Source organism: Puntigrus tetrazona, chromosome 4 (genome assembly GCF_018831695.1).
Source record: "Puntigrus tetrazona isolate hp1 chromosome 4, ASM1883169v1, whole genome shotgun sequence".
Lineage (NCBI taxonomy): Eukaryota > Metazoa > Chordata > Actinopteri > Cypriniformes > Cyprinidae > Puntigrus > Puntigrus tetrazona.
Window position 1 is genome coordinate 27621891 of NC_056702.1, and position 27790 is coordinate 27649680.

Consider the following 27790-nt stretch of genomic DNA (forward strand, 5'->3'; position numbering starts at 1 on the left):
ACATAGGCTGCTGTGGTGCATTGGCCATAGACATCAGTGCCACGATAAAATTATCTTTTGATCATTTGTTGAACGGATGTGAAAAGCATTGTTCAAATTTTCCAAAAGATATCCACAGCAATGGCGTAGAATCATGTTGGTTCCCCAAGAAAGCTTTCAGTGAACAGTTCTTAAAAGAACCATTTTTTTAGTGTGAAGAACATTTATCCAACGTAAAGACCCTTTTGTGGAAAGGAAAGGTTCCGTGGATGTTAAAGGTTCTTCATGGAACCACAGATGCTAATACAGTAACTTGATTTTCCATGTAGCATCTCAGTATAAATAATGACATTTCTTGACAACAGGAACTTTTAGGATGTGTTCTGTTAAGTTTACAGACTCCACAAACTTACCACGTTCTTCTACCGTGGCATTTCACTCAAATGATTTCATATAATACCATGGTACATGCCAAAAGCAGTACTGTATAGCACAAGGGTTCTAGTTGTTCTGTGAAATATTATGTCCATTAGCCTGTCCAGTGGTTCTGCCATGATTCAGCATAATAATCCACCTTCGTATCAGATAGGTAATCAAACAAGTGTATGCTGATACGTTTAGTTAGAGATCCACATTTGTAAAATTCTCTTAATATAAGCAGATTCTTCTGGAAGATTATCTCATTGGCGTGTCTGTACATTGCAGGCGTTTAAGGGACTATTGCCGCTCGCGGAGGGATAAAAAGTGCGTGCCGCGGACTCGAAGCGCTAGCGGCGGAGGGACACAGAGAGACAGAGGAGCGCGTCGGCTCTTCATCTCGCCGGCATCATTCTGAGCCAGAGACGCTTCATAATCCTCTGCGCTGCATATGCTCTTCTATCATTATATCAAAGGCTGCCACATGTGCTTTTAGAAACCCATGCAGCTTGGGCCATTCTTTAAGTTTTTCCTTCATGCAGACCCCCTGTAATACATTACTATGCATGGTATCTTCAAGAATATATAGATTTAATTTATAGACAGAGGGTCGTTCAAACGCCGCCCGTCGTTATCCGTTCAAGAGCCTATTTTTTCTTCTCTCCCGCTTGACTGAAACCAAACGCAGTTTGACTGACTGAAGACACAGCGACTGACGGCTCCAAAATGGGGGTAAGAATCTCTTTTAAATGCTTGCACGTTTTGAATGCCATGCACTTTTAGAATTATTCGGGGTTACGAGATTGGATGGAAATCGTTGCATTAAACAGGTGCATCTATCTGTCAATTGACGTATTGCTTACTATTAAAAACATTGTAAATGCTAAGCAACCATTCATCGGTTATACTGTGAGCGTTTTAACCCTAGACTGCGGGTTTAACGTCAATGACATTGTGAAATAACGCGGCTTGATCGTTTGGCAATTGCGTCAAATGGGATGCTTCATTTTTTGCACCCAGTCCGATGCGTCATGATGCAGTTAAATGGAACAAATGAAGAATACTGGTGAACTGGCACGCGCATATTGGCACATTAGGTATATTTATCATATAGTCGTTTGAAATTGAATGCTAGAAATTTAATTTATAGGCGCTACTCTCATTCGATACACAAAAAAAAGGCGCATTGAGGTTAACGCAAAAATGATAGCAAAATTATCATTACTAACTGGTACTGTTCAAGCACATACCGATGTGATATCATAATAACGCGTATTCAGAAGCACTTTATGATTATAACGTTTGCGTTTGCGCCTCTGCTCGTTCTGTCAAACGTGCCATGACAACGCGTCAGGAAAATAACGTTGACTACCGCAGTAATGATCGTTTGGCGTTCGGGATTACGTCTGCCTTTAACGTGACACCAGAAAACTTACATTTCCACAAAGTCATCATTTCTGTCTGCAAATCCGCAATGCCGTTGGCTATAGCTTACCACCTTTTTTGAAAATAACCAATTTATAAACCGACTATTCACTTTAACGACAAACGACGGGGAAGTTTAGGTAAAAAGAAATCTTAATAACCGAGCGAGTTTTTTTCCACATTTTTTGGTCTATACGTCGTTTGCGGGTCTGGAAAGTCTGAGGGAAATTCTGTCAGTCTCCTAAATGAAAGGCGTTAACCGCGGATGAGGGTGGGGGAGCGGATGATTATGGGATGACTGCATCTGTACTGACCCGTTTCAGTAGTTTCAGAGCCGACTACCCAACGTCTTATCACATTTATGACAACAATTATATCCAAAAGTGTGTCAAATTGGTCAGTAGACGTCTGCGTCAAAATGGACGTCTGCTGATTCACGACTCGTTTGTCACACCAAGCCTTCTAGCTTGTTATTTTGCGACCTTGCAATAATAACCAGAACTGGAAATCGAACACCGAAATCGAACGAAACAAATCGTTCGATTTGGAATTTAACGGCGATGTTGCGACGCAACGTTCTCTTTCGAACGATACCTTTTCCGTCGCACGCGAGGTTCTGTATCTCGGTTTCTGTGCCGTTTTGACATGTTGATATCGGTCGTGATGCCCGGAGGGGTAACCGGGCTCGACGGTCGGTGACTGCGTCAAAGTGGAGGTTGATCAATGAGAGTGGAAATTCCCGAACAAGTGTCGCGATTGGCCTGTGCAGCGCCGCGACACAACACTCACTTCCTCTTTCAGGACCCGCAGCTGTCGGCTGATATGCCTTCAAGCAAGACAATGAATCTCTGCTTTGACCATTCGTTGAATGGATTTATAATAAGATGTGAAAATCATCGCATGCTTGAAATTTTAGGTTCCAAAAGATTTCCAAAGCAATGCCATAGTACAATTTTTGGTTCCCCAAGAAAGTGTTCGGTGAACTTTCAGTGGATTTCAGTGGCTGTTCCTGGTGTGTGTTCATACTCACTACTGTGTGTGTGTGTGTCCAATTGGATAAGTGAAAGGCAGAGCTCAAATCCCGAATATGGGTTACCATACTTGGCTTACACATAATTGTAATTTTTTTTTAAATGACGAAGAAACAATCAGGCCAAACACAATGAAAATGAATGACATTTTGTTATTGAAATAGCAATAATTTTTTTGCATATAGTATTTGTTAAATGTACTTTAAAAATCTTTACAACCTCAAAAATGAATGTAGTGTACAGTACAGTATTTAGTGTATACAGTATAATGTTTGTACATTATTCAATTTCGCGTACTCATAATAATGTACAGTTGTTCATATAATACTTGTTTGCAGTTGTTTTAATCATTATAAACAAAAACCTGAGTGAGTAAATATTGATTATTGTCTCTATGTAGTCTATGTAGCTCGTTAAATAGTATAACAATATATGATTCAATTTAACAAACTGATTCTACACCAACGACATGGGAGTAAGTGATTAATGAGAAAATGTTAATTTTGGGGCGGAGTAAGCCTTTAATTCAACCTAACTATCAACATGTTTATAGTCCCATACATAGTGTGTTCTCTTTAACTTGCTAGTTTTTAATATAGTATGCAGTATAAGCTATACAGTATGACAATATTTGACTATAGCCGAGCTCTGAAGTGATGTCACGGATGGGCTGATACGGTAAGGGAATAAGGGGCGCAGGGCAGGGAAGGTGAACAGCAGGCGGTTACCTTGTCACCTTGAGAACAGCGGCGAGGCAGCTGCGAGAGGCTCAGGTGCTCGGGGTTGTCGGCAATTAGTATGACGTGAATGTTTCTTGAAGGGTGACTGCGCGATGCCCTTGGGACATGAAGCCGAAGACGCGAGCCTGTCTGAAGGCTTCAAGGGCACTGCAGGTGATTAGGATGCTTAGAATAGCAGAAATGTCGTCTGCTAGTGTGAACTCGGGTTTGTAATGCGGTTTGTTGTTTAAGCAGAAATAGCAACAGGGGGGTTTAAATATGCGTTTACGTAACTTTACATGTTGCATGGCTGATAATCGTGTATCCGTGAGTGAGAAACAGGCTGGTGGTGAAAAGTCTTATAATAGATGGTTGTGTAATGGACGCCGTTCAATAGTTCATTCTCACCGAGTGATTTTGGATATGTGTGTGTGTGTGTGTGTACTTTCCACTAAAGCACACAATCAAGCCTTATTTTTTTGTCGAAGCCCGGGGGTCATATGAAGTGAAGCTAGCAGACACGCTATCAGTCAGTTTGCCAGACGCCGACATGACGTCATATCCTGTGAGACCTTCAAGGTCAGCTGATTTGATTGGCCCTCAAAATGTCAATAGCTGGTTTTTAATCAGTTTGTTCCACGCCAAGGTTGCTTTCCTATATATTTAGCAAACCACAGCGACCACGTTGCATCAACAGTCTGGCGCGTGCTAAAATTAACGATTATGCTTTTAAATTCTAATTTTAGTAGCGAAAAGCATTTTTAGCGACAAGGAAGATGTAAAACATGTTTAATAAAAATACATTGCACAAGTAATTTTTTTTCAGGTTTGTTAGTCGAATTTCACACTTCATATATTCAAATGAGCACATTTATTATTATTCATGTATTTATTATTAAAATATTCATGAATTCCCATTAATGTAATTAATTTTTACTGTATGACTGTAAAACATATGCATATATGATTTTTATTCAACCGAGCATATTTGTGAGTATACATACACTTGAATAACCTTTTTATAATCTTTTCATTTTATAAATATCAGACATGTTTTTGCTAAAGACATTTGGAGTTTGGGAAACCATTGCTCATACTAATTTTGCCTTTGGCTGAATTGAATGCATGCACAATATGCTTCATTACTGGACACTACTCAGTGCACTTGAATTAAACTTCCATCATTCTCCTACTCCATTATTTTAACATTTCTGCGGCGACATAAGGAATAACTCTTACATTCAGTTAGCCATTTATAGCCTTAACATTTATGTGTGCTTTATCCATGTACTGTAGAAGCAAGGTTTCTGTAGGGTGTAATCCTTTACTGTGTGTATGGTACATTGTGTGTTTCCATGTCCTCAAGGTCATTACATGAAGCCTTGGAGAGAGATAGAGAGAGATGAGAGGTACTCTCAATGTCGGCCATGTTTCATCTGGAGCCCATTTTGTGATTTATTTTTTGATTTATTATTAGTTCTCCGGGAGATGAATCATTCACTCACCCTCATGTTGTTCTAACCCTGTACGGTTTAAGCTGCTTTGTTTGAGAAACAACGGAGCATGTAAATCACAGATGCTTCATGCAAGCTTTGATATCGATGATACCGAATGGTTTTTTGGTTCTCGTGTGACTTGAAACCTGTTGTGAAATGTCAGAATTGAGTGTTTGCAAAAGTGAAAAATATAGAAGCAAATTTTTACTACATTTTACAAAGAAGTAACACATTCAAGTAAACGTGACATTTTGAGTTTAAAGGACTTTTAATTGTTTTCTGGTAAATCGTATTCTGGTAATCTTTGTTTTCTTTACAACTTCCACAAATATATATTTTCTTCAGTGAATAATTTAACCAAAACATGTCAAATGGACTCCATTAATTCTTGGATATTTTTAGAATTGGATATCTGCGATCACGATTCACTTTTTCAAAATTTTCTCCTTTTGCACAAAAAAATAGTTTAAGATTCAATTTTGAAAATCAGTTTTCAGTCAAAAATGACTGGTAAGTTTCAAGTAATTACAGAGAAACTGCAAATAAGTAGAGAAACTGAAATAGCATTTTCTCGTAAACATATAAAGAATGTAAATTGAGTATAAAGTAATAAAATAAATTTGCTTTATTTGCCAAAAAGGTATTTTGCTTGCACATTTTTTACAACATAGTCCATCTTAATTTCAGCATAACTGGGATGCTATAATAGTTTTTGTTAATATTCAGAATTGTATTTGTATTGATTTATTTTAACTTTATTGGAAGTTTTAGTAGTATTGCGTGTGTTGGTTTTTGTTTTGTTGTTTTTAAATATGTCAATGCAGTTGTTATTATATTTTATTTAAGTTGTAGTTTTAGTTGTTTTACGTCAATGCTGAAAATTAGAAATGTAGCCTAAGAAACTAGCTGAAATGAAATACTTTTTTTAAGGCGCTATATAACTTTACTTTTTATATTTTATTTCAGTTGACACAAGTTTTATTTATACTAAGTTTTTTTTATGGTTTTAGTTAGTAATAGCCCCGGTGCAGCCTACAGGATAAAGAAAACAGAACATTCGGGTGAATAAATCCAGATTTTTCATTTCTGTAATATTAACATGACGGTCAAGCTCTCATCTGGAACCTCTTACAGTTCACTCGTGGTTCTCTCTAAGAGAACATAATCTTAATCAGGCCTGAGAAAAAGCCACTGGATTTATTAAAGTGGAGCAGCTCGACTTCTCCACGCATCCGATGGCAGTGAACATGAACGTGCACGTGTGCCACGTCTGATCTCAGGGTCACAAATGTGATGCACGTGTGCGTGAGAGATGGAGAGAGAAGCGCAGACAGTCGAAGGGATGATGTTTCGTGAACGACGATACGGAGAGAACACAGTGTACCCGTGTCAGGCAGCTCTTTCAAGATGATTGGACTGCATTAGACGGCAAAGTATAAACAAACAAGGCAAAAATAGACAGTAAAGTGTATTTCAAAGCATCTGAGCGATTGAATGTATGAATAAGAGAAAAGCAGGAGCGGGATTACGGTTGTTCAGTAGGTTAATCCAGACTGTAGTAAACAGTCTTAATCCTGCTCCGCTGTCTCACCCAGAGGATAGAAAGAGGAAAAACCCTTGACAGATGGTCAAACTGTTTCAACACACGGCCGCAAGGATGCTACAATCTTGGCCTTTTTGTGTTTTGTAGTGTTTTGGTTATTTATTTATTTTTAAACTCTTTTTTTTTTAAACAAATGAAGTGCTGTCTCATTGAACAGTATGAATTAGGTACTTTTATTGTTTTATTTTTATTTTTAAACTTTTGTTTAATTAAACTTTATCAGTTTTTATTTCAATTTTAGCTTTAGTTATTTTAGTACATGAAGTTAAATGAATGAAAATGAGAAATGTTCCTTTTGAAATAAAACGTGTTTTTAAAATATTTAATTTTATTTAACAATCATTTCAAGTAAAAAAAAAAAATATATATATATATATATATATATATATATATATATATATATATATATATTAGTTAATTATAATAATCCTGGAGCATAGTTAATCCAAAACAAGCTGCTACTAAAAATAATGTCATAATTTAATATTTTCAATATTTATATATTTTCAATATTTATAAAGTCTTTTTTGGAGTGGGTTTCCCCCATCTTTCGCATATTTATATGCCATTATTTTTTTTTTGTTTCTTCATTTCCATGTACAGTTAAACCTTATAATTAACATTAATGACAAACAAAATCTGCTATGTCAACCATTAAAATTAAATATAAACTACTTTGGAAGTATATTCAGACATTGTGTCAAATCTGCAGTCATATTTCATCCCTTTAATAATTATTTTTTTTAGAAAATAATATTATGAACCAGCTTTCTACATCAAAATAATTTCTGGATGCATTTTATCATGTTAGCACGCTGGTGAGCTGTAATGGTGGATCTGACAGTAATGCCGTCTGGTTGTGCATGCGAGCTAAAATAGGTCACAGAAGCACACACGGCAAATCAGGGGATGCCACATCAATGAAAAGCCCTAATGTGGATTGAAGTGCACTAGACCCCCCTCGAGGCCCCCCTGCGCTCGCACCACCCCCGTATCCCGCACGGGGTTCCTGTTAATGCTTCACGGTTTCAAAGCCAAGCAGGATAGTGGATGAAGCATTTCCCCTCTCGTTCCTCAGCCTCCGTGCGCCTCTCGCAGAGCAGCAGAAGGTGCTGAGTGATGCTTAAATATGAGTCCATCTGTGTGTCATGTTAGTATTGCAGTTTCAGCCCGGGACACATTTTGTTAAAGTTCTCTGGTTTATGAATCTGAACCTGTTTCGTGTCTACCGTTTGAGCCTCCAAAAGGTTTTTAATTCACTTTCAGCATGCGAAATATAGCCATTGTTCTTTTCTAAAGTCTTGGTTTTACAGTCGCTATGTCTGCTAGAATAGATTTATATTTGTAGCTTTTTTGAAAGTTCAAACTGCCCGGCTTATATGGCAAGAATAAAAAAATTACTTATTGTTTTGTATTCCGAGGTGACATATATTACCCTAATATCAAGAGTGATATTGCTATATGTTAGTGTTGTCAAATGATTAACCACGATTAATTGCATCAGAAATAAAAAAAAATGTTTGTGTATACTGTATGTATGTATATTTATATATATATATATGCTGTGTATGTGTTTGTGTACATATTATATGATATATATATATATATATATATATATGTATTATTATATATATATATATATATATATATATATATATATATATATATATATATACATCATTTTGTATCATTTTTGAAAGTAAAAGTTGCATACATGTTTGTATGGAATAGATATAGGTGTTGTTTTATAAAATAGTTCTAATATCTCAGAGTTTTCATGTGTGCTTTTACATTAACAAAGGGCTTCCATTGCCAGGTCTACTTTTGTAGTTATTATAATTTTGTAGTTAAAATAATCATCTTTGTTTCTTTCCTGCAGTATGGACGGTCGGACAGCTACCGCGTGGCAACCACGCAGGACAAAGATGAGAAGGAGTCTCCTAAAAAGGGAAAGGGAGGGAAAGACCTGGATGACCTGAAGAAGGAAGTACCGCTGGTAAGACACATATCATACATCTTCAACTGCATTACGTAGTTAATACGTGCATTTTATATTCCACATACTGCTTAGGTTATTTAATTTAGCCACAGTGTTGTCTAGAACGAGTAGTTCAGTGCTTCATAAATGAATTTTAAATGCACCGTACTGTATTGATTTTCAAATACTTGAATCAAATGGAGCAAGGTTGTGGTTCAATCTTTGCACTGTACAGCAACTCTTGTTTCTTTTCCCTTTTTTTTCCCCCAGACAGAGCATAAGATGTCAATTGAAGAAGTATGCCGAAAATACAACACTGACATCGTACAGGTGAGTTTCTGACAGCAGCACCGAACAATTTCAACCATTTAAATCACGTAAACAGCCCAGCTGTTTCATATGATGGCACTGAAGTGCAACCTTAAATAATACATCTTAAAATCCAAAATAGTATTACAAAAATAAGGTTTTTAAAAATAGCATCACAAAAGGCTTTTTGCTAAAACAAAGTCTTAATATTTCAGAGTATCAAAGTAGTAATATTTATGGAATAAGGTCAACATTCTGAGAATGTATGAATGTATTATGAAATAATATTCTGAGAATCTTATGGAAAGAAACATCAAAGTGAAGTGGAGCTGAACACTGCTTGTCATTCGAGAATGTAGTAAAGAGGCAATTTCCTGACTGTCTGTCTGCTTCTTTCTGCTGAATAAATTCAATTTCCTGCATAACTGCAGATGTGTCTGGATGCTTAAGATAACTTGATGCTGATGTACAGAAAGACTAAGAATTTCTATCTGGAATTTCTATCTATGCTAAAGTTAAATATAATTGTTTATATATATATATATATAATTATTATTTTTATTTATTTATTTTTTATTAAATGCCATTAAAATGGTCATTATGTACTGCAAAATAAGTATACCTTATATTTGTTCCTCAAATGTCCAAGGCCTCTTAATTATCAATATGATCAAAACCTGGGAAACCTGTACACAATCTATCACATCCCTTCTGTTGTCTGATTGATAGTTTATACTTTTTAAAGTTAAAGTTAAAGGCCTTTTATTATCAGGTTGTGGTCCATGTGTCTTTTTGCTTTTTGATTTTTTACGAAGTAAAAACAAAAATAACTATAAAGATTATCTGTAATGTTTTTCAGAAAGAAAAGTCATTAAATCATGAGTATCAAATGTGATACTTAAATGTTGTTTATTTGTATATATATATTTTTTGTCCCACAATAAAACTACAGAGCTTTGATCTCAGAGCTAAACATTTAAATATCATCTTACTAAGACATACTTTTAGGAGATATAAAGTGACAACTGATATTTAGATGCACTTCTATGTATGGTACTTTTCAATGATACTCACTGATTTACATTACAACAAGTTATCACAATTTCGTCTTACTGATCATATAAGTATCAGCACATGCAGCAAATTGCATATTTTGCTCAGTTATTTTGCTCATATTTGCTCAGAATAATAAATGAGGTGTTTTCCCTCTTCAACTATGTGCTTCATAATCTCTGTATCGTATTATATGAGCCTGATGTATTATGAGGTATTAAGTCTGATATATTAAATCTGATATTTAACAACAGCAAAAAAATTTTTAATTAATTTAAAGTCTGCTAACTTTGTTTTTTTTTTCATTTGCAAATATTGCCTTTAAAATATTTCGCCTAAAGCATCAGTGAATTGTTCTATTTAATATGCAAAAATTTTAAATATAGATAATATATTATAATATATATTATTTAATATGAAAGTTTACTTAGCCTCACCCCCGCCCCAAAAAAAATGTTTTGTCACCTTTTAGTCATCCTCAAATTGTTCCAGTCTTGTATGAGTTTCTTTCTCCTCTGGAATATATAGAAAAGAATGCTGGCCACTAACCAGTTAATGGTCCCCATTGACTTCCATCGCATAGAAAAAATAGTACGGGAGTCTGTAGGGACCGGCAACTGTTTGTTTATCCTAGTAAACTATCCCTCTAACAGTGAACTGCTTTCACCTTAATGAGCTTAACACTAATGTTTTAGAACAGGAACTGTGATCTCAACAAATCCCCCAAAACACAGCTCCGCCATCGCCCTCTAGTGTTTGACCTGAACTCTTCTCACGCTCTCTTGTCCCCTGAAGGGTCTGACTAATGCCAGGGCGGCGGAGTACCTCGCTCGGGACGGTCCCAACGCTCTCACCCCACCCCCCACCACCCCGGAGTGGGTCAAATTCTGCCGACAGCTCTTCGGAGGATTCTCCATCCTGCTGTGGATCGGAGCCATCCTCTGCTTCCTGGCCTACGCCATCCAGGCCGCCACGGAGGACGAACCCGCCGGAGACAATGTGAGAGCTCACACACACACACACACACACACACACACACACACACACACACACACACACACACACACACACACACACACGCACACACACACACACAGACAAGCCATGAGTGGCTGAAAGCACTTCGAAGAGGCTGGCTTGAGAATAATAACAAGCCTTACCTCCATTTTAGGTTTAGAAAACTAATTCTAAAACAAAACATTTTCAGTCTCTCTTTCACTGAAATGTCTTACACTTTGCGTTTTGGTCAGGGTTTGACCGGATAGTATCATGCATCAGCATAACCATAACTGAATCTCCTTTGACAGCTGTTCAAAACTGTTCGTGCATTTGGGTAAAATAATTTGATTCTGAGAAACATATACACTACTGTTCACAAGGTCAGTAAGACTGCATTTATTTATTTAAAAATACAGTAAAAACTGTAATATAATATTATGTATGTAATATAATATTGTGATCCTTATGAATTTTCAGCATCATTACACCAGTCTTCAGAGTTCAGTATGATTTAACTTTTTTTTCAGGATTGATTTGATGAATAGAAAGATCCAAAGATCCACATTTATCTGAAATAAAGATTTATTAAGCTGAAATTAAAGTTTAAATCACATGTAATATAATGTAATGTAAAATATTCAAATAAAATACTGTTGTCTTAAAAATTGTTGTTTGTAGTAAACATTTTTTTTTTTTTTTTATATTTGGGATCAAATTAATGTGGGTTTAGTGAGCAGAAGAGACTTGTTATCTAACTTTAATGTTCAAAACCTTTGATTGTTAGTACATATTTTTGACTTTTTCAGTACTTGGCATCATTTGTTGTTCTTCATTTGTCATACTGTACTGCTGCACTAAGCAAAAACAGGAAAATATATGATGCACATGTAATATAGAGAGGAAAAAAACTGCCTTGATGTCATAATCATTCATGATTGGCTTCAGCTGAGTGATTTCTGGTGTGCTGTACCGGAGAATTTGACCACGATGCTTTCCATTTTGGTTTGTGAGCCAAAGGAGGCACAAAAGCAAACGCAAGGTGAATCAGAGAAATCAAGGTCAGTGATCCACATTCATCTGATCTCTCCGTCCGCTCCACAGTTGTATCTGGGGATCGTGCTGTCCGCTGTGGTCATCATCACCGGGTGCTTCTCCTACTTCCAGGAGGCCAAGAGCTCGAAGATCATGGAGTCTTTCAAGAACATGGTTCCCCAGGTACACAGAATAAAAGTTTTTTAATATCCTCGGTTCTGATTCCTAATCCTTCTTCATCCAAATTAGTATTCGAAAGTGAGAAAGTCTGCAGCGCTTATTTCTGGCTGTGCTCCTCAACTAAAAATACCAGACTTCGTGGATCAAAGGCGAAAACCCAAATAACCAATATACTCCAATAATCTTAATCCACTGTTTTCCTCTCTGGTCATAATCCTAATTATTATCTCCCAGCACTGAGTCTCTGAATCCTCCAGACTGTATTAATTCTCCTCTAATCTCTCCTATGGCCTTGGACTCGTCGGAGGTTGAAATTGAAGTGTGTGTGTGTGTGTGTGTGTGGTCCACAGCAAGCTTTAGTGATCCGTGAAGGTGAGAAGCTCCAGATTAACGCTGAGGAGGTGGTGGCTGGTGATCTGGTGGAGGTGAAGGGAGGAGACAGGATCCCTGCTGACCTCAGGATCATTTCTGCTCACGGCTGCAAGGTACAGTACCTAAACAAAAACATGGATGGATTTCACCCTCTTTGTATGTAGTCATACATAGACATCGCATTATTAGTTAAAGGAATAGTGCACCCAAAAAATTTAAATTACGACATATTTTACTCACCCCCAAGCCATCCTAGGTGTATTTGACTTTCTTCTTTCAGATGAACACAGTCAAGTTTTTAAAACAATCATCCTGGCTGTTCCAATCTTGGCGATGCAGAAGGAAAGCAGGCCATTACATGTCCTCTAAAGCAGATTGATGGGTTTTTGTAACAAAACTATTTCTTGTTTATAGCGTAAATAAGAGGCTTCCAGCTCGTATAGGTTAGTTTTGTGGGTTTCTCCGATTTACAGAGCTTCAAAATAATGGCCGTCATTCACAAGCATCACCAAGCCTGGAAGCCAGGATACATTTTTTTAAAAAACACCTAAAATAAGCCATAATTTTCATTTTTGGGTGAACTATTCCTTTCCTATTCCTTATAAATGTTATGGTTATGTTCTACGTCAGACCTAGCAACTGCTGGATTACTGTAACATCTATTACTGTAAGATCCCAACCAACAGCAGTTTGTTACATATATATATATTTTTGTACATAATTTTTCAGGTTGATAACTCCTCCCTGACGGGCGAATCAGAGCCTCAGACTAGGTCACCTGACTGCACCCATGACAACCCTCTGGAAACCCGTAACATCGCCTTCTTCTCCACCAACTGCGTTGAGGGTACGGTTGCCATAGCAGCTGCATCACCGCTTCATTTTCTCCTCCATACTGTCTCTCTCTCTCTCTCTCTCTCTCTCTTATTTCATTTCCTGTTCTTTATGAACTCATCTTCTCCGATCGATTTCTGCTTTTTCATTTCACCCTTTTTTCAATCTCTCTATGTTTTTCCTGGTCGTTTAGTTGGGTTTTTTTTGCCAAAAACAGCCGTAGAGGAAAGACGTTGTCATGACAACAACCTCTCACTTCTGCGCCCCGTCTTGCCACTCGTCTACTGCCCACGCGATTGCTCACACCCTCGTTTTTCGCTCTTTTTTTCCACACATTACACTTCGCTTTGATGGTAAAACACAGATCAATTCAGATTTGACTGAATAAATGAATAACACTGCAGGAGCGAGTAACATTTTCTCCTTACTCAATCTCTAATTTGCTAATGCAGTCTTTGACAGGTTTTCTACCTGTGATGGATGATTTATATTTATTATAACAAATCCAAATCTGTAAAGGAAAGCATGTATAAATTGCGTGTATAGTTCTTTCAGAATGGACTGAATTATGCGTCTGCAGCTCTTGTCAGTAGTGTAATGCAGTTGTTTTGATAGGTCAGGAGACGTTGCATATGCCTACCGCTCAGTAGAGAGCTGTCAGCGGGGTGTCAGTGTTTCGTGATCTCGGGCAATGTCCTTGCTTTAGATGGCAGCTCTGCTCCAGGGAGACACTCTCCTGCCACCATGTGGTGAATTAGAGCACAGAGTGAAATTAAAAGAAATCAGTCCAAAACAAAACATCACATTAATATGCCATGCCGCATTTGTTCATGGTCTGAAATAAGAAACAAAGTAGCCATATTAATTTCAATTTCTATGCAATTTTTAATTTAAAGAGATATTTATTTGGTTTAATCTAATAACAATTGTAGTCCACAAATAATAAATATTTACACGTGCATTTTTTTTTTTTTTTTTTTAAGCAATAAATCTTTGTCAGAAGTGACAGGAAAGACATTTATAATATTCCAAACGATTCTATTTTCATAAAATCTGTTCTTCAGAAATTTCATTTCATCAAAGAATTCAGAAAAAAATGTTTGTGTGCTATTATAAAATGTTATTGAAATATATTAATAGAACACAATTATTTTCAACCATAAAATTGTTTAACAATATTGCAGTTTTACTGTAGTGTTACTAAATTAATAAAGACATTAAAGATTAACATTGAGATTAAAACCTTACCAACCCCAAACATTTGAACAGTAGTGCATATATACTTTGTATTATTTTATCATTTGCAAGGCAAAATGCAAAAGCCTTACAACAATAACATTACTGGCAAATATATAACTAAATTAATACTGCTGTTAAATACTGCGGCGTAGGTCACACATTTTATCACTTCACACACTCTTTTAACTTACAGTGATGTTCCTTAGGCTTTATTTATTTGTTAAGTCGTCCTGTTCTCTTCTGCTCGTTCAGGTACAGCTCGAGGGATTGTGGTGTGCACCGGTGACCGCACCGTCATGGGCCGCATCGCCACTCTGACCTCCGGCCTGGAGACCGGGAAGACCCCCATCGCCAAGGAGATCGAGCACTTCATCCACATCATCACGGGTGTGGCCGTCTTCCTGGGCGTCACCTTCTTCATCCTGTCAATCATCCTGGGCTACAGCTGGCTGGAGGCCGTCATCTTCCTCATCGGCATCATCGTCGCCAACGTGCCCGAGGGACTGCTGGCCACCGTCACTGTGAGGACCCCTGCCTTCTCCCTCTCTTTCTCTGTGTCACAATTTTGTAGTGTGTATCGGTGTCCCTATTGGTGTTTAAATGTCTTTCTGTGCCAAGTACGTGTTTTTTGTTATTTTTCAGAATAATTTGTGACTTAATGTGTGTTGTTTTGTTTCTTTATCTTTTGTGTATGGCTTTGTTTGGAATGGACATACAGCATACTAACATATGCTCAGAGTATGTACTACGTACTCACAGTATGTACTGCATACTGCCTACTTAGGAAGAAACTGTAGTGTGCTACAATCTATTCTCACTAATAAAAACGCAAGTGGCAATAGTAGGTCAGTAAATAAATGTACACTATCTTTCAAAAATGTGGGGTCGGTAAGATTTGTTTAAAGAGATTAATCATTTTATACAGCAACAAATCAGTTTCAGGACAAGTCAAGCATCCTTTATTTATGTGATGCTTTTAACAGTGCAGATTGCGTCAAAGCAACTTTACAGTATCTAACAGGAAAATAATGTGTCAGTGATGTAAAATGACAATATGAAACAGTTAAAGGCATTTCATTATTGAATTCAGGGACGTCATTGTCCAAATGTCTTAAATGAATGCATGAATTAAGTCTAAAGTGACATTTAAAGATATTTATAATGTTACAAAAAATATATATTTCAAATAAAATGATCTCAAAAAAGATGACAATCAGGACATTAGAATGATTTCTGAAGAATCATGTGACAATGAAGACTGAAGTAATGATGCTTAAAACACAGCTTTGCTCACAAAAATAAATTCTATTTTAAAAATATATTAAAATAGATAACAGTCATTAAGTGATAATAATATTTGATCAAATGAATGCATCCTTCTTTCAAAAACATTACAAATATTATTGACCCCCAGCGATAGTGTATTTTGTGTAAAATTAATAAATAAATGTATTTCCGAGTTAATAATTATTCTAAAAAAGTTGCATAATTACTTTTGATATTATATTTATTCATCACAGGGAAAATGTAAAAAAAATGTCGCACATTTTAAATAATAACTAAACAGAATGAGTGAAGTCTGGTTTTAATTTCTTTCTTTTTTTAATTTATAGTACTAGTACATAGTTCTCTATTTGAAGCATTAGTAGTGTGCCATTCTGAACATATTCCTTCTGAATACTTTACTCTGTGTATCTGCTTCAGTGTAACGGTGTAACGGTGTTAGTGAGTGTTGTGGCTTCTGGTCTGTGGTTGTGTGGTGTCAGTGAACGCTCCAGTAGTGTTGAATATCACCGTGTGTGTTCTTGAACTGTATTCCCTCTCTCTAATCCTTCGTATCTGTGACTCTTCGTGACTCTATCGCTGTCTTTCTTTCTCTGTCTGTTCTTCTCTTTCTCTTCCTGTGTTCTTTTGCAGACTCTCACTGTTGAAAGCCTAGGCCAATGTGAAAATCTGAAAAAGTATTACTCTGTGGTATCTCTAGTTGCCTGCGCGAGCTAGTGGCTGCCACACAGAGACTGACGGGGCTCTGGCTGTGCTGTGCTGTGCTGTGCCTCTGGCTGCTGTGCACATATAGGCCTGAAACATACTCTGCGGAGACATTTTTTTTTGGCATCACTGCATTCAGAAATGCGCAATTCGGAATGCAATGCAAATATGCACGCTAAACACGCTGGCATTGAGTATGCGGAGACTTTTTGTGAATATTTTTTGACCTTGAGGTTGTTGATGTTTTTTTGAACCAAACCGGCGAATAATGTATTTACATTTTTTATTTCGCAAGTTATATATTTACAGTAAATGTTTTCGGTCGTTAAAATGCAACATTTGTTTATTTAAAAGAGGAAAATAAGGGTATACAATGCTAAATTATTACAACACTTTTGCATAATAAAAAGTCAACTAAAAGAAGATCCTTCTACCGAGGCTTCATTAGTTGAACAAGAAGATAAAGACGAAACGGTGATATATTTTCAAATTGATTTTCATAATCAAAAATTGTCAACATCATTACTCCAGTCTTCAGTGTCCCTCGATGCTTCAAAAATCATTATAACATAACTCATTTACTGCTCAGAAGACTTACTATTATCATTATTGAAAACAGTTGTGCTGCCCTTTATAAATTGTATAGGTATGCATTGGCTTTGTAACCTATTGGACATTATAAAATCGCAAAAAAGTAGACAAAAATGTCTTGTGTTGACGTTATGGATAAATATTTAAGTGATATAAGCTCATTTAGATTTTTAGATTTTTGTTTTTAAGTGCTGGAAACCAGTCAAATGTTTCCCAAGTTTCTAGCGCTAGATTTTTCTAACAGTTTTCACGCAGTTTTTTTCTGAATCTGTTGTATATAGATTGTATTTTCAGTCTGTCATAAAACAGATTAAGGCCTAAAAGGCTTATTATTTTAGTCGTTACTAAAATTTGAAGAAAGAAACTGTGTACTATCAAATGTTTTATCTTCACAGTAGGCGAACACTATATATATGTTGATATCTAGCGTCCCGTTTTAGAGGGTCTCGAATGTTAAGGGCACGTCACAGCTGTTCAATTTGGCACCTGTCTAATTCGACAGATGGACACGGCGTAGAGTATGTTTCTGACCTCTCTGCTTCCTGCCGTGCTTGGCTTTCTCCTCAGAGCCTCTTTATTGATTTGACACTGTTCTCTTACTGCACGAGGCTGCATTGCGCCACATCGCCAACTATATCATGTCACTAAAACTCTATCCGGTTTCTTTTTCTCTCCACCTCTCTTTCCTTTGAACTTCTGCCTCGCACTTCCTTTTGTTCGGTTTTTCTGCTCCTCTGTTCCTGTTTCTCTCCCTCTCTCTGTCTCTCAGGTGTGTCTGACGCTCACGGCCAAGCGCATGGCCCGTAAGAACTGCCTGGTGAAGAACCTGGAGGCTGTGGAGACGCTGGGGTCCACCTCCACCATCTGCTCTGATAAAACCGGCACCCTGACGCAGAACCGCATGACTGTCGCTCACATGTGGTTCGACAATCAGATCCATGAGGCAGACACCACCGAAGATCAGTCTGGTGAGAGCATGAGCAATTAGTAAACATAAGGCGTGCAATAAAATAAAATGTAATATTAAGGGGTTACATGCACTTAACAATAACAATTAATTATGCATAATTGCATGCAACCCTAAGCCAAACACTAATTCTAACCCTAACCAGAAAGTGTATGTAGTTAATTCATATAAATCAGTATTTAAATATGTAATTATAAAAATTAGACCTTGAAATAATTTGCTGCCATATATTTGTAGTTGTTTAACTTGTAATCGCTAAAACTAAAACTGAAATAAGTGATCGAAAACTTAACAATCATGGCGAATGAGGCAGAAACAAATAATAAAATAATTAAAAAAAAATTAAGAAATTAGAAATGTAAAAAAATGAAAGCAGAAATTATAAAAAGAAGTAATTCATCAACGAGTCAAAAAAGAGGGAACGATTATGAAGCAAAAATATGAAGCAGCACGACTTTATTCAACACTGATGATAATAATATTAATAAACACATAAACAATATTTTTCCAGCCAATGATTTCTGAGGGATCTGACACTGAAGACCGAAGTGATGATGCTGAAAATGTAGCTTATTTGCATCACAGGAATAAATTACATTTTAAAATATATTCAAAAAAGTTATGTTAAATGTAGAAATGTTTTTACTGTATTGTGATTGATCCTGTGTCCTGTATCAGGTGCATCCTTTGACAAGAGCTCTGGGACGTGGCTGGCTCTGGCCCGTGTGGCGGCGCTCTGTAACAGAGCCGTGTTTAAGGCGGGACAGGAGTCTCTACCCATCCTGAAGCGTGATGTCGCGGGTGACGCCTCTGAATCGGCTCTGCTCAAGTGCATCGAGCTCTCCTGTGGATCCGTCAAAGCCATGAGGGACAAGAACAAGAAAGTGGCTGAAATTCCATTCAACTCCACCAACAAATACCAGGTTTGCTTACTGTTACCAGCTTCCTTTAACTTAATATTCAGTCAGTGTAACATTCACTTGCTTAACATGTTAAAGAATTGCATATGTAAAATTGTTTGTTTTACATAAACACTTTTATAGTTATTTAAAATATATAAACATAGTGAAGGTAAATATAGCACATTTTTTATGTCAGTGTGTAAAAATCTGTAGATTGTAGATGATGATTTATTTTAAGTTTAGGACTGTTTTGCACACACACACACACACACACACACACACATACTATATATATATATATATATCACACAATATTTATATAATATAATATTTAATATCATTTTCAATTACAAATATTTCCTATTGTCACTCTTTTTTTATTATATTTGTATATATTTATGTTATTTTAATTTATTTTAGTTCAAGTTTTTACAAATGTATTAAAATATTCTTTTTCAAAAAAGTAGTGTCTTCTTTATTTGAATAATTAGCAAAATATTGTTTAACATGGTTATAAATGGATTATATTTACACCACGGACCTAATTTCCCATATATATATATATATATAGAGAGAGAGAGAGAGAGAGAGAGAGAGATAGATAGATAGATAGATAGATAGATAGATCATTTTTTTTCATAGAAAATTTTTATTAAATATTAACTACAATACTTAAACCATTTTAATATCTTAATTTTTATGAATTATTAGACAAGCTCAGACGATGTTGTGATTAACACTCAGTGTCATGTTTTCACACCAGCTCTCAGTGCACGAGACAGAGGAGGGAACCGACAGCCACTACCTGCTGGTGATGAAGGGGGCGCCAGAGCGCATCCTGGACCGCTGCTCCACCATCCTGCTGCAGGGCAAAGAGCAGCCCATGGACGAGGAAATGAAGGAGGCCTTCCAGAACGCCTACCTGGAGCTCGGAGGACTCGGAGAAAGAGTGCTGGGTGAGAAACAGGGAGATTTTACGTGAGAAACCTCAAATAAAAGACATGGGATATCAAACGTGACCCTGGAGCACAAAAGCAGTCGTAATTAGCACAGGTGTATTTCCAGCAATAGCCAATAATACATTGTACTGGCCGAAATTATCATTTTTTCTTTATTGCCAAAAATCATTACGTTAGTAAAGTGCCCCTATTATGGATTTTTGAAAATGATTTTTCATGCAGTGTGTAACACAGCTCTAAGTGAATAAAAACATCCTGTAAGGTTTTAAATCTGAAAGTGCACCATGTATAAAGTAATTTAAGTTGACTCTGAATCATTGAAAAGAGTTGTTTTTAAAATGAATCCAACACATCATTGAACAAATTGTTTGGGAGTCATTGAACAAATAAGCTAAAAATAAATTAATATTATAAGACAATGAAAGTGTTTCCCGACCTTGCATGCATGTCAGCCTGTTGTCTGGGAACTTTTCATTACCCATAATATGTGCATGTTTCATTATATCAAAATACATCTTAAACAGTAATATGCATTAATTAGAACTATCATTTGGACAACTTTAATATTTCGATTTTTTTGCACCCTCGGATTCCAAATTTTCAAATAGTTGCATCTCGGCCAAATATCGCTCTATTCTAACGTACATATATGGCCATACATAATGGAAAGCTTATTTATTCTGCTTTCAGGTGATGACTGGACTTGTGACAAATATGCATGTAAATACGCACTTGGATCTTTAAACTACTTCTGACTTCATCCAGGTTTCTGCCACTTGTTCCTGCCCGAGGACAAGTACCCCAAAGGATTCGCCTTCGACACAGACGACATTAACTTCCAGACGGACAACCTGTGCTTCGTGGGCCTGATGTCCATGATTGACCCGCCCCGAGCTGCCGTCCCGGACGCCGTGGGCAAATGCCGCTCAGCTGGAATCAAAGTCATCATGGTGACCGGTGACCATCCCATCACGGCCAAGGCCATCGCTAAAGGTGTGGGGATCATCTCTGAGGGTAACGAGACCGTGGAGGACATCGCCGCTCGACTAAACATTCCCGTCAGCCAGGTCAACCCCAGGTAGAGCGTAAAAACACACAGACAAGCCTGCTGCATCATGTTTGATACACAGAATCCCGAGGCCTTTAAATTAGCAACTTGATCAAAACTGGGGCCCACAGGCTCTTTGTTGTAAAATATTTATTGATTTTTGTATAAACACAAAAATTAGTTAGTAATATTTCAAGATAAACACTTGCTGGACTGAAGACACTACAGTTTAGTTAATTATTCATTAGAAAAAGTCATGCTTTTGAGTTATGTTTATCTCAGTCATCATTGTATTGCAATGCATTAGATGTTTTAAATGAATATAAATATATAATGAACCATAAAATCCTGATGTATCAAATATGATATGCAAAAAAACACATGCAGTCAAACAGTTCATTATGTCTAAGGTTCAATAAACTGTAAATAAATAAATAAATAAATTCTGAATATATTTTCAGACTAATATTTCATGTGTCAGGTGTTTACAGGGTAGCTCCAAAATCCGTGTAGTGTCTTGTAGTATTATGAATAATATCAAAAATGAAAAACACATTTAGGAGGCCTGTGCTTAACTTTCATCATTTTCCCAAGGACGTTTTCCTGGATCAGCGTGTTTTTAGCGCTGGAACGGCATTCCCATCAACCCATCGGATTACTGGCTTGGGATTAAGCTTTAACAACATTATTTTCCACCAATCATTTGCTTGTAGAAGTAGGCTAGGTTTAGGAAATGGTGTATTTTTTTTCTTTGCTTGATAGGAATCTTGTTTCTAGGAATGACAAAGGATGCTGATCCAGGAACACGTCTAAATTGAATCCTGCTGGTTCGAACCAAGAATGTCTCTCATGCTTATATAACTCTATAATACTCTCTATGATCACTTCAGAAGTAGGTCACTGGTAAAACAAGTGGACTCTTTAGAATATATAGTCCTTTATTGGCATTGATGGTTCAATATAGAATGTTTTAATGCTCAAAAGGTTCTTTATAGTGGAAAAAGGAACCAAAAGAGGCTTTTAAATCACTTGGAAAATATAATTTATAATATATTGTTTGTGCAGAAATAGCAAGTTTTGAATTATTTTGCCCTATAATGGTGTAGGTACAGTGTCTAATTTCAGGGAGAAACATGCTAAAAAGACTGTACGCTGAATGATGTGAAATAAATTAGTCTAATACTGCTTGCTTTTCTTTTTTAAACAGCAGCCGTACGTTTAGTCCGATCTTCATTTGGTATTCTTGATGTGTGCGTTGTCAGGGATGCCAAAGCCTGTGTGATCCACGGCTCAGATCTGAAGGATCTCACACAGGAGCAGATGGATGAAGTGCTGAAGAATCACACAGAGATTGTGTTCGCCAGGACCTCTCCACAACAGAAACTCATAATCGTGGAGGGCTGCCAGAGACAGGTACGCACCTAAATAATGGATTTCGATCGAATTATAGTTCATTCATGATCACAATTACAATATAAGCGAGTGTATTGGTACACGCGCTGTCTGTCTGTCGTTTAGGGCGCCATCGTTGCTGTGACTGGCGATGGAGTGAACGACTCGCCCGCTCTGAAGAAGGCAGACATCGGCGTTGCTATGGGGATCTCTGGATCAGACGTCTCCAAGCAGGCAGCAGACATGATCCTGCTGGACGACAACTTTGCATCCATCGTTACTGGAGTTGAGGAAGGTAGGAGAGCGAGGGACACAAAGGATATGGGAAGGATAGAAAGAAATCCAGAGCAGCTCGTATGAGGCAATTATTTTTGCCTCTGACCCGGATTTTGCTCTTTATTCGTCATTATTTTTTCATTAAGACTTTATTACATTCCACAAATGTAGCGGTTGCTAGATTACCCGAGGCCCATATAAACAAATATAATGTAATATGATATGTTACAATATAATGAGAATGTTTTACAAATAAATCAGATTTAAATTTTACATGACTAAAATAAATAAAATATAAACTATAAAAAAAACATTTTAGTTTTATTATGCTATAGTATAATAGTTAAAAATTTTAAGGTAATATTTAGACAAAAAAATTTGAAATAATTAATTCAAATTAAACATTTAATAAATATGGCATATGACTGAAATTAAATTCCAGATCATTTCAATTAAAATAATTTCAATAAACAAAAACATTTTAATTTTCTTTAACGTCATTTTATTTATATTTTTGTTTTGTATAACACTTATCAAGAATTGCTTAAGGGACAGCAAAATAAAAAAGTAGGTAACATTGAAACTAATTAATAAACAGCTGAGTGTGTCTTTGTACAGTAACTTTTTTCATTTTTAAATGTATATAAAATAATATGGTTATAGTTAATATTTAATTATGTATTTAAAGTTGTTAATGATACAAGACAACAACAGTGAAGGAAAATCCGTAATATTTACACCAAATAATAAATACGACTAAGAGATTTGCCAGGCAGCATAAACAAAATGCAAGCATATCCAGATGAATGAGAGAAACTTTCTTCCCTCTCCCAGGTCGTCTGATCTTTGATAACCTGAAGAAGTCCATCGCTTACACACTGACCAGCAACATCCCTGAGATCACACCCTTCCTGTTCTTCATCATGGTCAACATTCCTCTTCCTCTCGGAACCATCACCATCCTCTGCATCGACCTGGGCACTGACATGGTGAGACATATTGCACGTATTCTTGAATGCAACAGGAACTGTTCTTTTCTAGCTGTCATATACGTCTTTTATCGCCGTCTCAGGTCCCTGCAATCTCATTGGCTTATGAAGCAGCAGAGAGTGACATCATGAAGCGCCAGCCTCGTAACCCTCACAGGGACAAGCTGGTGAACGAGCGTCTCATCAGCATCGCCTACGGACAGATCGGTTAGCGAACGACTCTTCACTTCAGACCAGCTGACGTTCTGTACAGACCGACTGGTCTAATGTTTCAAAATGAACCGACTGTAAGTGACTTCATGTGTCTGCTTTCAAATATGCAGGTATGATTCAAGCCCTGGGAGGGTTTTTTAGTTATTTCGTGATTCTGGCTGAGAACGGCTGGCTTCCCAGTCTTCTGGTGGGCATCCGGCTAAACTGGGACGATCGCTCCAACAATGACCTGGAGGACAGCTACGGACAGCAATGGGTAAAAATGCAGAAAAGAATTAATCACATTTTCAATATTTGCCTCTCAGTGCCCATTGGCATCCATCTTTTGATTATCATAACATGATAATCATAACAATACAGCAGAAGACAGATTTTTAAGACAAAAAGTGTAACTAAGAAAAGGAATCGAAGTTCATATATAAGAACAGAAAGCAAAACTAATACCACAAAATATAATCAAACGTATATGTTAACTGAAAAAATAAATAAATATATAAATATATATATATTTATTTATTTATTTATTTATTTACTGAATTAAAATGAGTATTATATATATATATATATATATATATATATATATATATATATATATATATATATACTCATTTTAATTCAGTTAGTTCCCAAGGAAACATTTCTCATATTTCCTTGCTGTATTAAAATAGCTAAAACTAAAGCTGAAATAAAAATGAATAAAAACTATATAGACATTCTAAAAAATAATAATAATAAAAATGATCAAAACACACAACAAAATAAAGACTTTGACAAGAGTTTTTTCAAGCAAAATGTTATTCTTCAGCTATTGACAAAAGTTTAATTCTAAACACCAACTATTCAAATATCATTTAATGATAATAAATCTAACAAATCTAGCAAAAATAATAATAAATATAAATATACACTACCATTTAAAAGTTGTGGTTCGCTAGGATTTTAAAAAATCCTATTTAAAATCACCTTTTCTAAACTTTATAAAATTTACAAAGTACATTTTAAAATGTCACATAATCCTTTAGAAATCATTTGCTGATGTAAAACCTATGAAACCAAATCATTATTATTATTATTATTATTTTTTTAGGGTTTTCTGATGAATGGAAAACTCAGAAGGACAGCATTTATTTGAAACAGAACGCTTTTGTAAAATTATAAATGTCCTTACATCATGCATACTTATTGCAGCTCCTTGAGTCTTTTTTCTTTTTACACGTAAAATCTCACGAGTGTGATGTTTCCGTCAGACGTACGAGCAGAGGAAGATCGTGGAGTTCACCTGTCACACGGCCTTCTTCGTCAGTATCGTGGTGGTGCAGTGGGCCGACGTCATCATCTGCAAGACTCGACGCAACTCTGTGTTCCAGCAGGGCATGAAGTTAGTATCTCTCACTGTGCTCTGCATCCGCTGGAATTCGCTCAGGGCCCGTAGTGACTGAACCGAAGCTGAGAGAGTGTGCTTGTTCTCTGCAGGAATAAAATCCTGATCTTTGGCCTGTTTGAGGAGACGGCTCTCGCTGCCTTCCTGTCTTACTGCCCCGGCATGGACGTGGCCCTCAGGATGTATCCTCTCAAGTGAGTGTTTCCTGCATGAAACCCTTCTGATGGACCATTGAGGAAACAACAATTTAACAAATGCAATTTCTATTTTTCTCTCAGGCCCAGTTGGTGGTTCTGTGCGTTCCCTTACAGCTTCTTAATTTTTGTTTATGATGAGATCCGAAAACTTATCCTGCGCCGAAACCCAGGAGGTACAGAGCTGAAATTATTCTCTAAATATATACACGTATAGCTATATCTATGCATACAGGCTTATCGTGATTGATATCAGTACTTATATTTACATAAGTAGCCTCTAATGCTCACCAAGGCTGCATTCCTTTGTTCAAAAATTCAATAAAACAATACTATTTTTGCATAAAAAATAATTTTAAATTATTGTAAATCATCCTAATAATATATTTATTTTGTGCTGAGGAAACATTTTATATTATAATTTTCAGTGTTGACAGCATTAATGATATCCTGACATTTTTTTAGGATTCTTTGATGATCATAAAGTTCAAAAGAACAGCAAGATGTTTTTTTTTACGTTATAAATGTCTTTACTGTCACTGTACAGTTTGATCAATGTAATGCATCTGCGCAAAATCTATTAATCTATTAAAAATCTTGTAATATCTTTAAACAAACAAACAAAAATGCCCCAAATTACAGTAAATATACAGTAATACAGGAATACAAAATATACAGTAATACAGTAAATATCTACAATAAATCAAGGATTTTTTTTTTCTCCTTAAATGAACTGAAGGAAATAAAGGAGTATAAAATAATTTTCAATCAAATGCTCCAAAAACAACGGATCTATCTATCTATATATATTTATATTTATTTATTTTTTTTTAAACGGCACAAAGGCACATTATATATTTTACAATGCAAATGAGTTTTAAATCCATTGAATATTATTTTAAAGTGATTCATGATATATTTATTTTGGTAATAGCTGCTAGAAGAAGCAGGATTAAAAAAAAAAAACAGAAAGTGCTAATAATATTCACAGTGTACATCAACAATTGAATCTTTCCCTTCTTTCTCTTTGTTTCACTTCAGGTTGGGTTGAAAAGGAGACATACTACTGAATTGTCAAATACTTCACTCATCGATTCTCCCTCATTCCCTCACTATCTCTTTCTTCATCTTTCTCTCTCTCTCTCTCTCTCTCTCTCTCTTTTTCACATTCCAACCATTCCTCCAAAACCGAAACAACCACGTCACTCCTTCCTTTTACCGAAATAACAAGCAAGAAGATGAGAAGCCCGACCACAGAGGAAGACGACAAAGCTCCTTTGTTTTTGTTTTGTTCCGTTTCTGCCCAAAGACTACAGCTGAATCTGCCAGTATGATAGTAGTAAGGTTTACCACGCTGTAATGGATGTCACCCAGCAGCTGCGTTCAGACTCAATCACGGTCGACAGGGACTCCTGTACAAACACTGCCACGCTAGATTACTGTTATCTTTACCCTCCAAAAATACTAATAACCTGAAGATCATAACTCATTTAGACCCTCGCCCTCTGCTGGGGAAAAAGAGGAGCACAGCTTTCCTCACCCCTATCCGGCACCTGTCTGTCTTTCTTTCTTTTTTTTTCAATGTGCTTCTTGTTTTTCGAGTGTTGTTTTTATTAATCATTCATAACTTTTTTGTTCGATTTTTTTTTTTTTTTACGTTAGAAGTGTGTCTGAGAGCTGCTTGGTTTCATTTTTCTCGGACATGACAAAGCACACTGCCACCCTTTCACTCTTTCTCTCTCTCTCTCTCTCTCTCTCTCTCTTTCTCTCGCTCCTCCTTTCCTTCCCCTTTTATCCTGCACTCCCCCCTCCCTCCCAGCTCTTGCTCCTTCTGTCCGTCTCTCTGTCCCCGTCTGTTTGTCTGTTCGTGAACGATGTGAAGAAGCCGCCCTCCTCTATCCGCCCCCGTTTCCCCTCTTTCCCCGTTAAAAAAGAGAAAATACAATCTTTCTGTGTCCTAGGAAAAAGAGACTTCTCTCTGATTTCATTGTTTAAATAAGTGCAGAAAAAAATGGAATAAAAGCAATGTACCAATACGTGAAACAACAGCAAAAAATGAAATAAAAAAGAAGGATCTCTCTTTTCTCAGCTTGGCGTCGGTTTGTTTTTGTGTCTGATGTCTGGCGTGCGACGGAGTGAAATATTCTGTGCACATCTTTTACATTTTCAAGACGCCTAAACATGCATTCAAACAGTGTTTGAACATTTTTAATATAGAAATAT

At 36.5% G+C, this 27790-nt stretch overlaps 1 protein-coding gene across 1 annotated transcript; it reads left to right on the plus strand.

The window, feature by feature from the left end:
• Nucleotides 1–781: 781 nt before the first annotated feature.
• Nucleotides 782–27655, plus strand: atp1a3a (ATPase Na+/K+ transporting subunit alpha 3a). Its single transcript, XM_043237686.1, has 21 exons — nucleotides 782–1128; nucleotides 8550–8666; nucleotides 8919–8978; nucleotides 10806–11009; nucleotides 12111–12224; nucleotides 12572–12706; nucleotides 13323–13440; nucleotides 14919–15187; nucleotides 18016–18214; nucleotides 18892–19136; nucleotides 19879–20071; nucleotides 20840–21152; nucleotides 22385–22535; nucleotides 22641–22809; nucleotides 23625–23779; nucleotides 23863–23986; nucleotides 24103–24248; nucleotides 25240–25370; nucleotides 25466–25567; nucleotides 25652–25743; nucleotides 26609–27655. Exons 1-21 carry the CDS (start codon nucleotides 1123–1125, stop codon nucleotides 26635–26637), a joined length of 3072 nt encoding a protein of 1023 aa, XP_043093621.1. The 5' UTR covers nucleotides 782–1122; the 3' UTR covers nucleotides 26638–27655.
• Nucleotides 27656–27790: the final 135 nt, after the last annotated feature.

Excerpts from the sequence above, each read along its gene's own strand:
- atp1a3a (XM_043237686.1), top strand. Across the intron at positions 22,536-22,640 it reads TGGAGGGCTGCCAGAGACAG|GGCGCCATCGTTGCTGTGAC; the intron begins GTACGCACCTAA and ends TCTGTCGTTTAG. Across the intron at positions 25,744-26,608 it reads CCTGCGCCGAAACCCAGGAG|GTTGGGTTGAAAAGGAGACA; the intron begins GTACAGAGCTGA and ends GTTTCACTTCAG.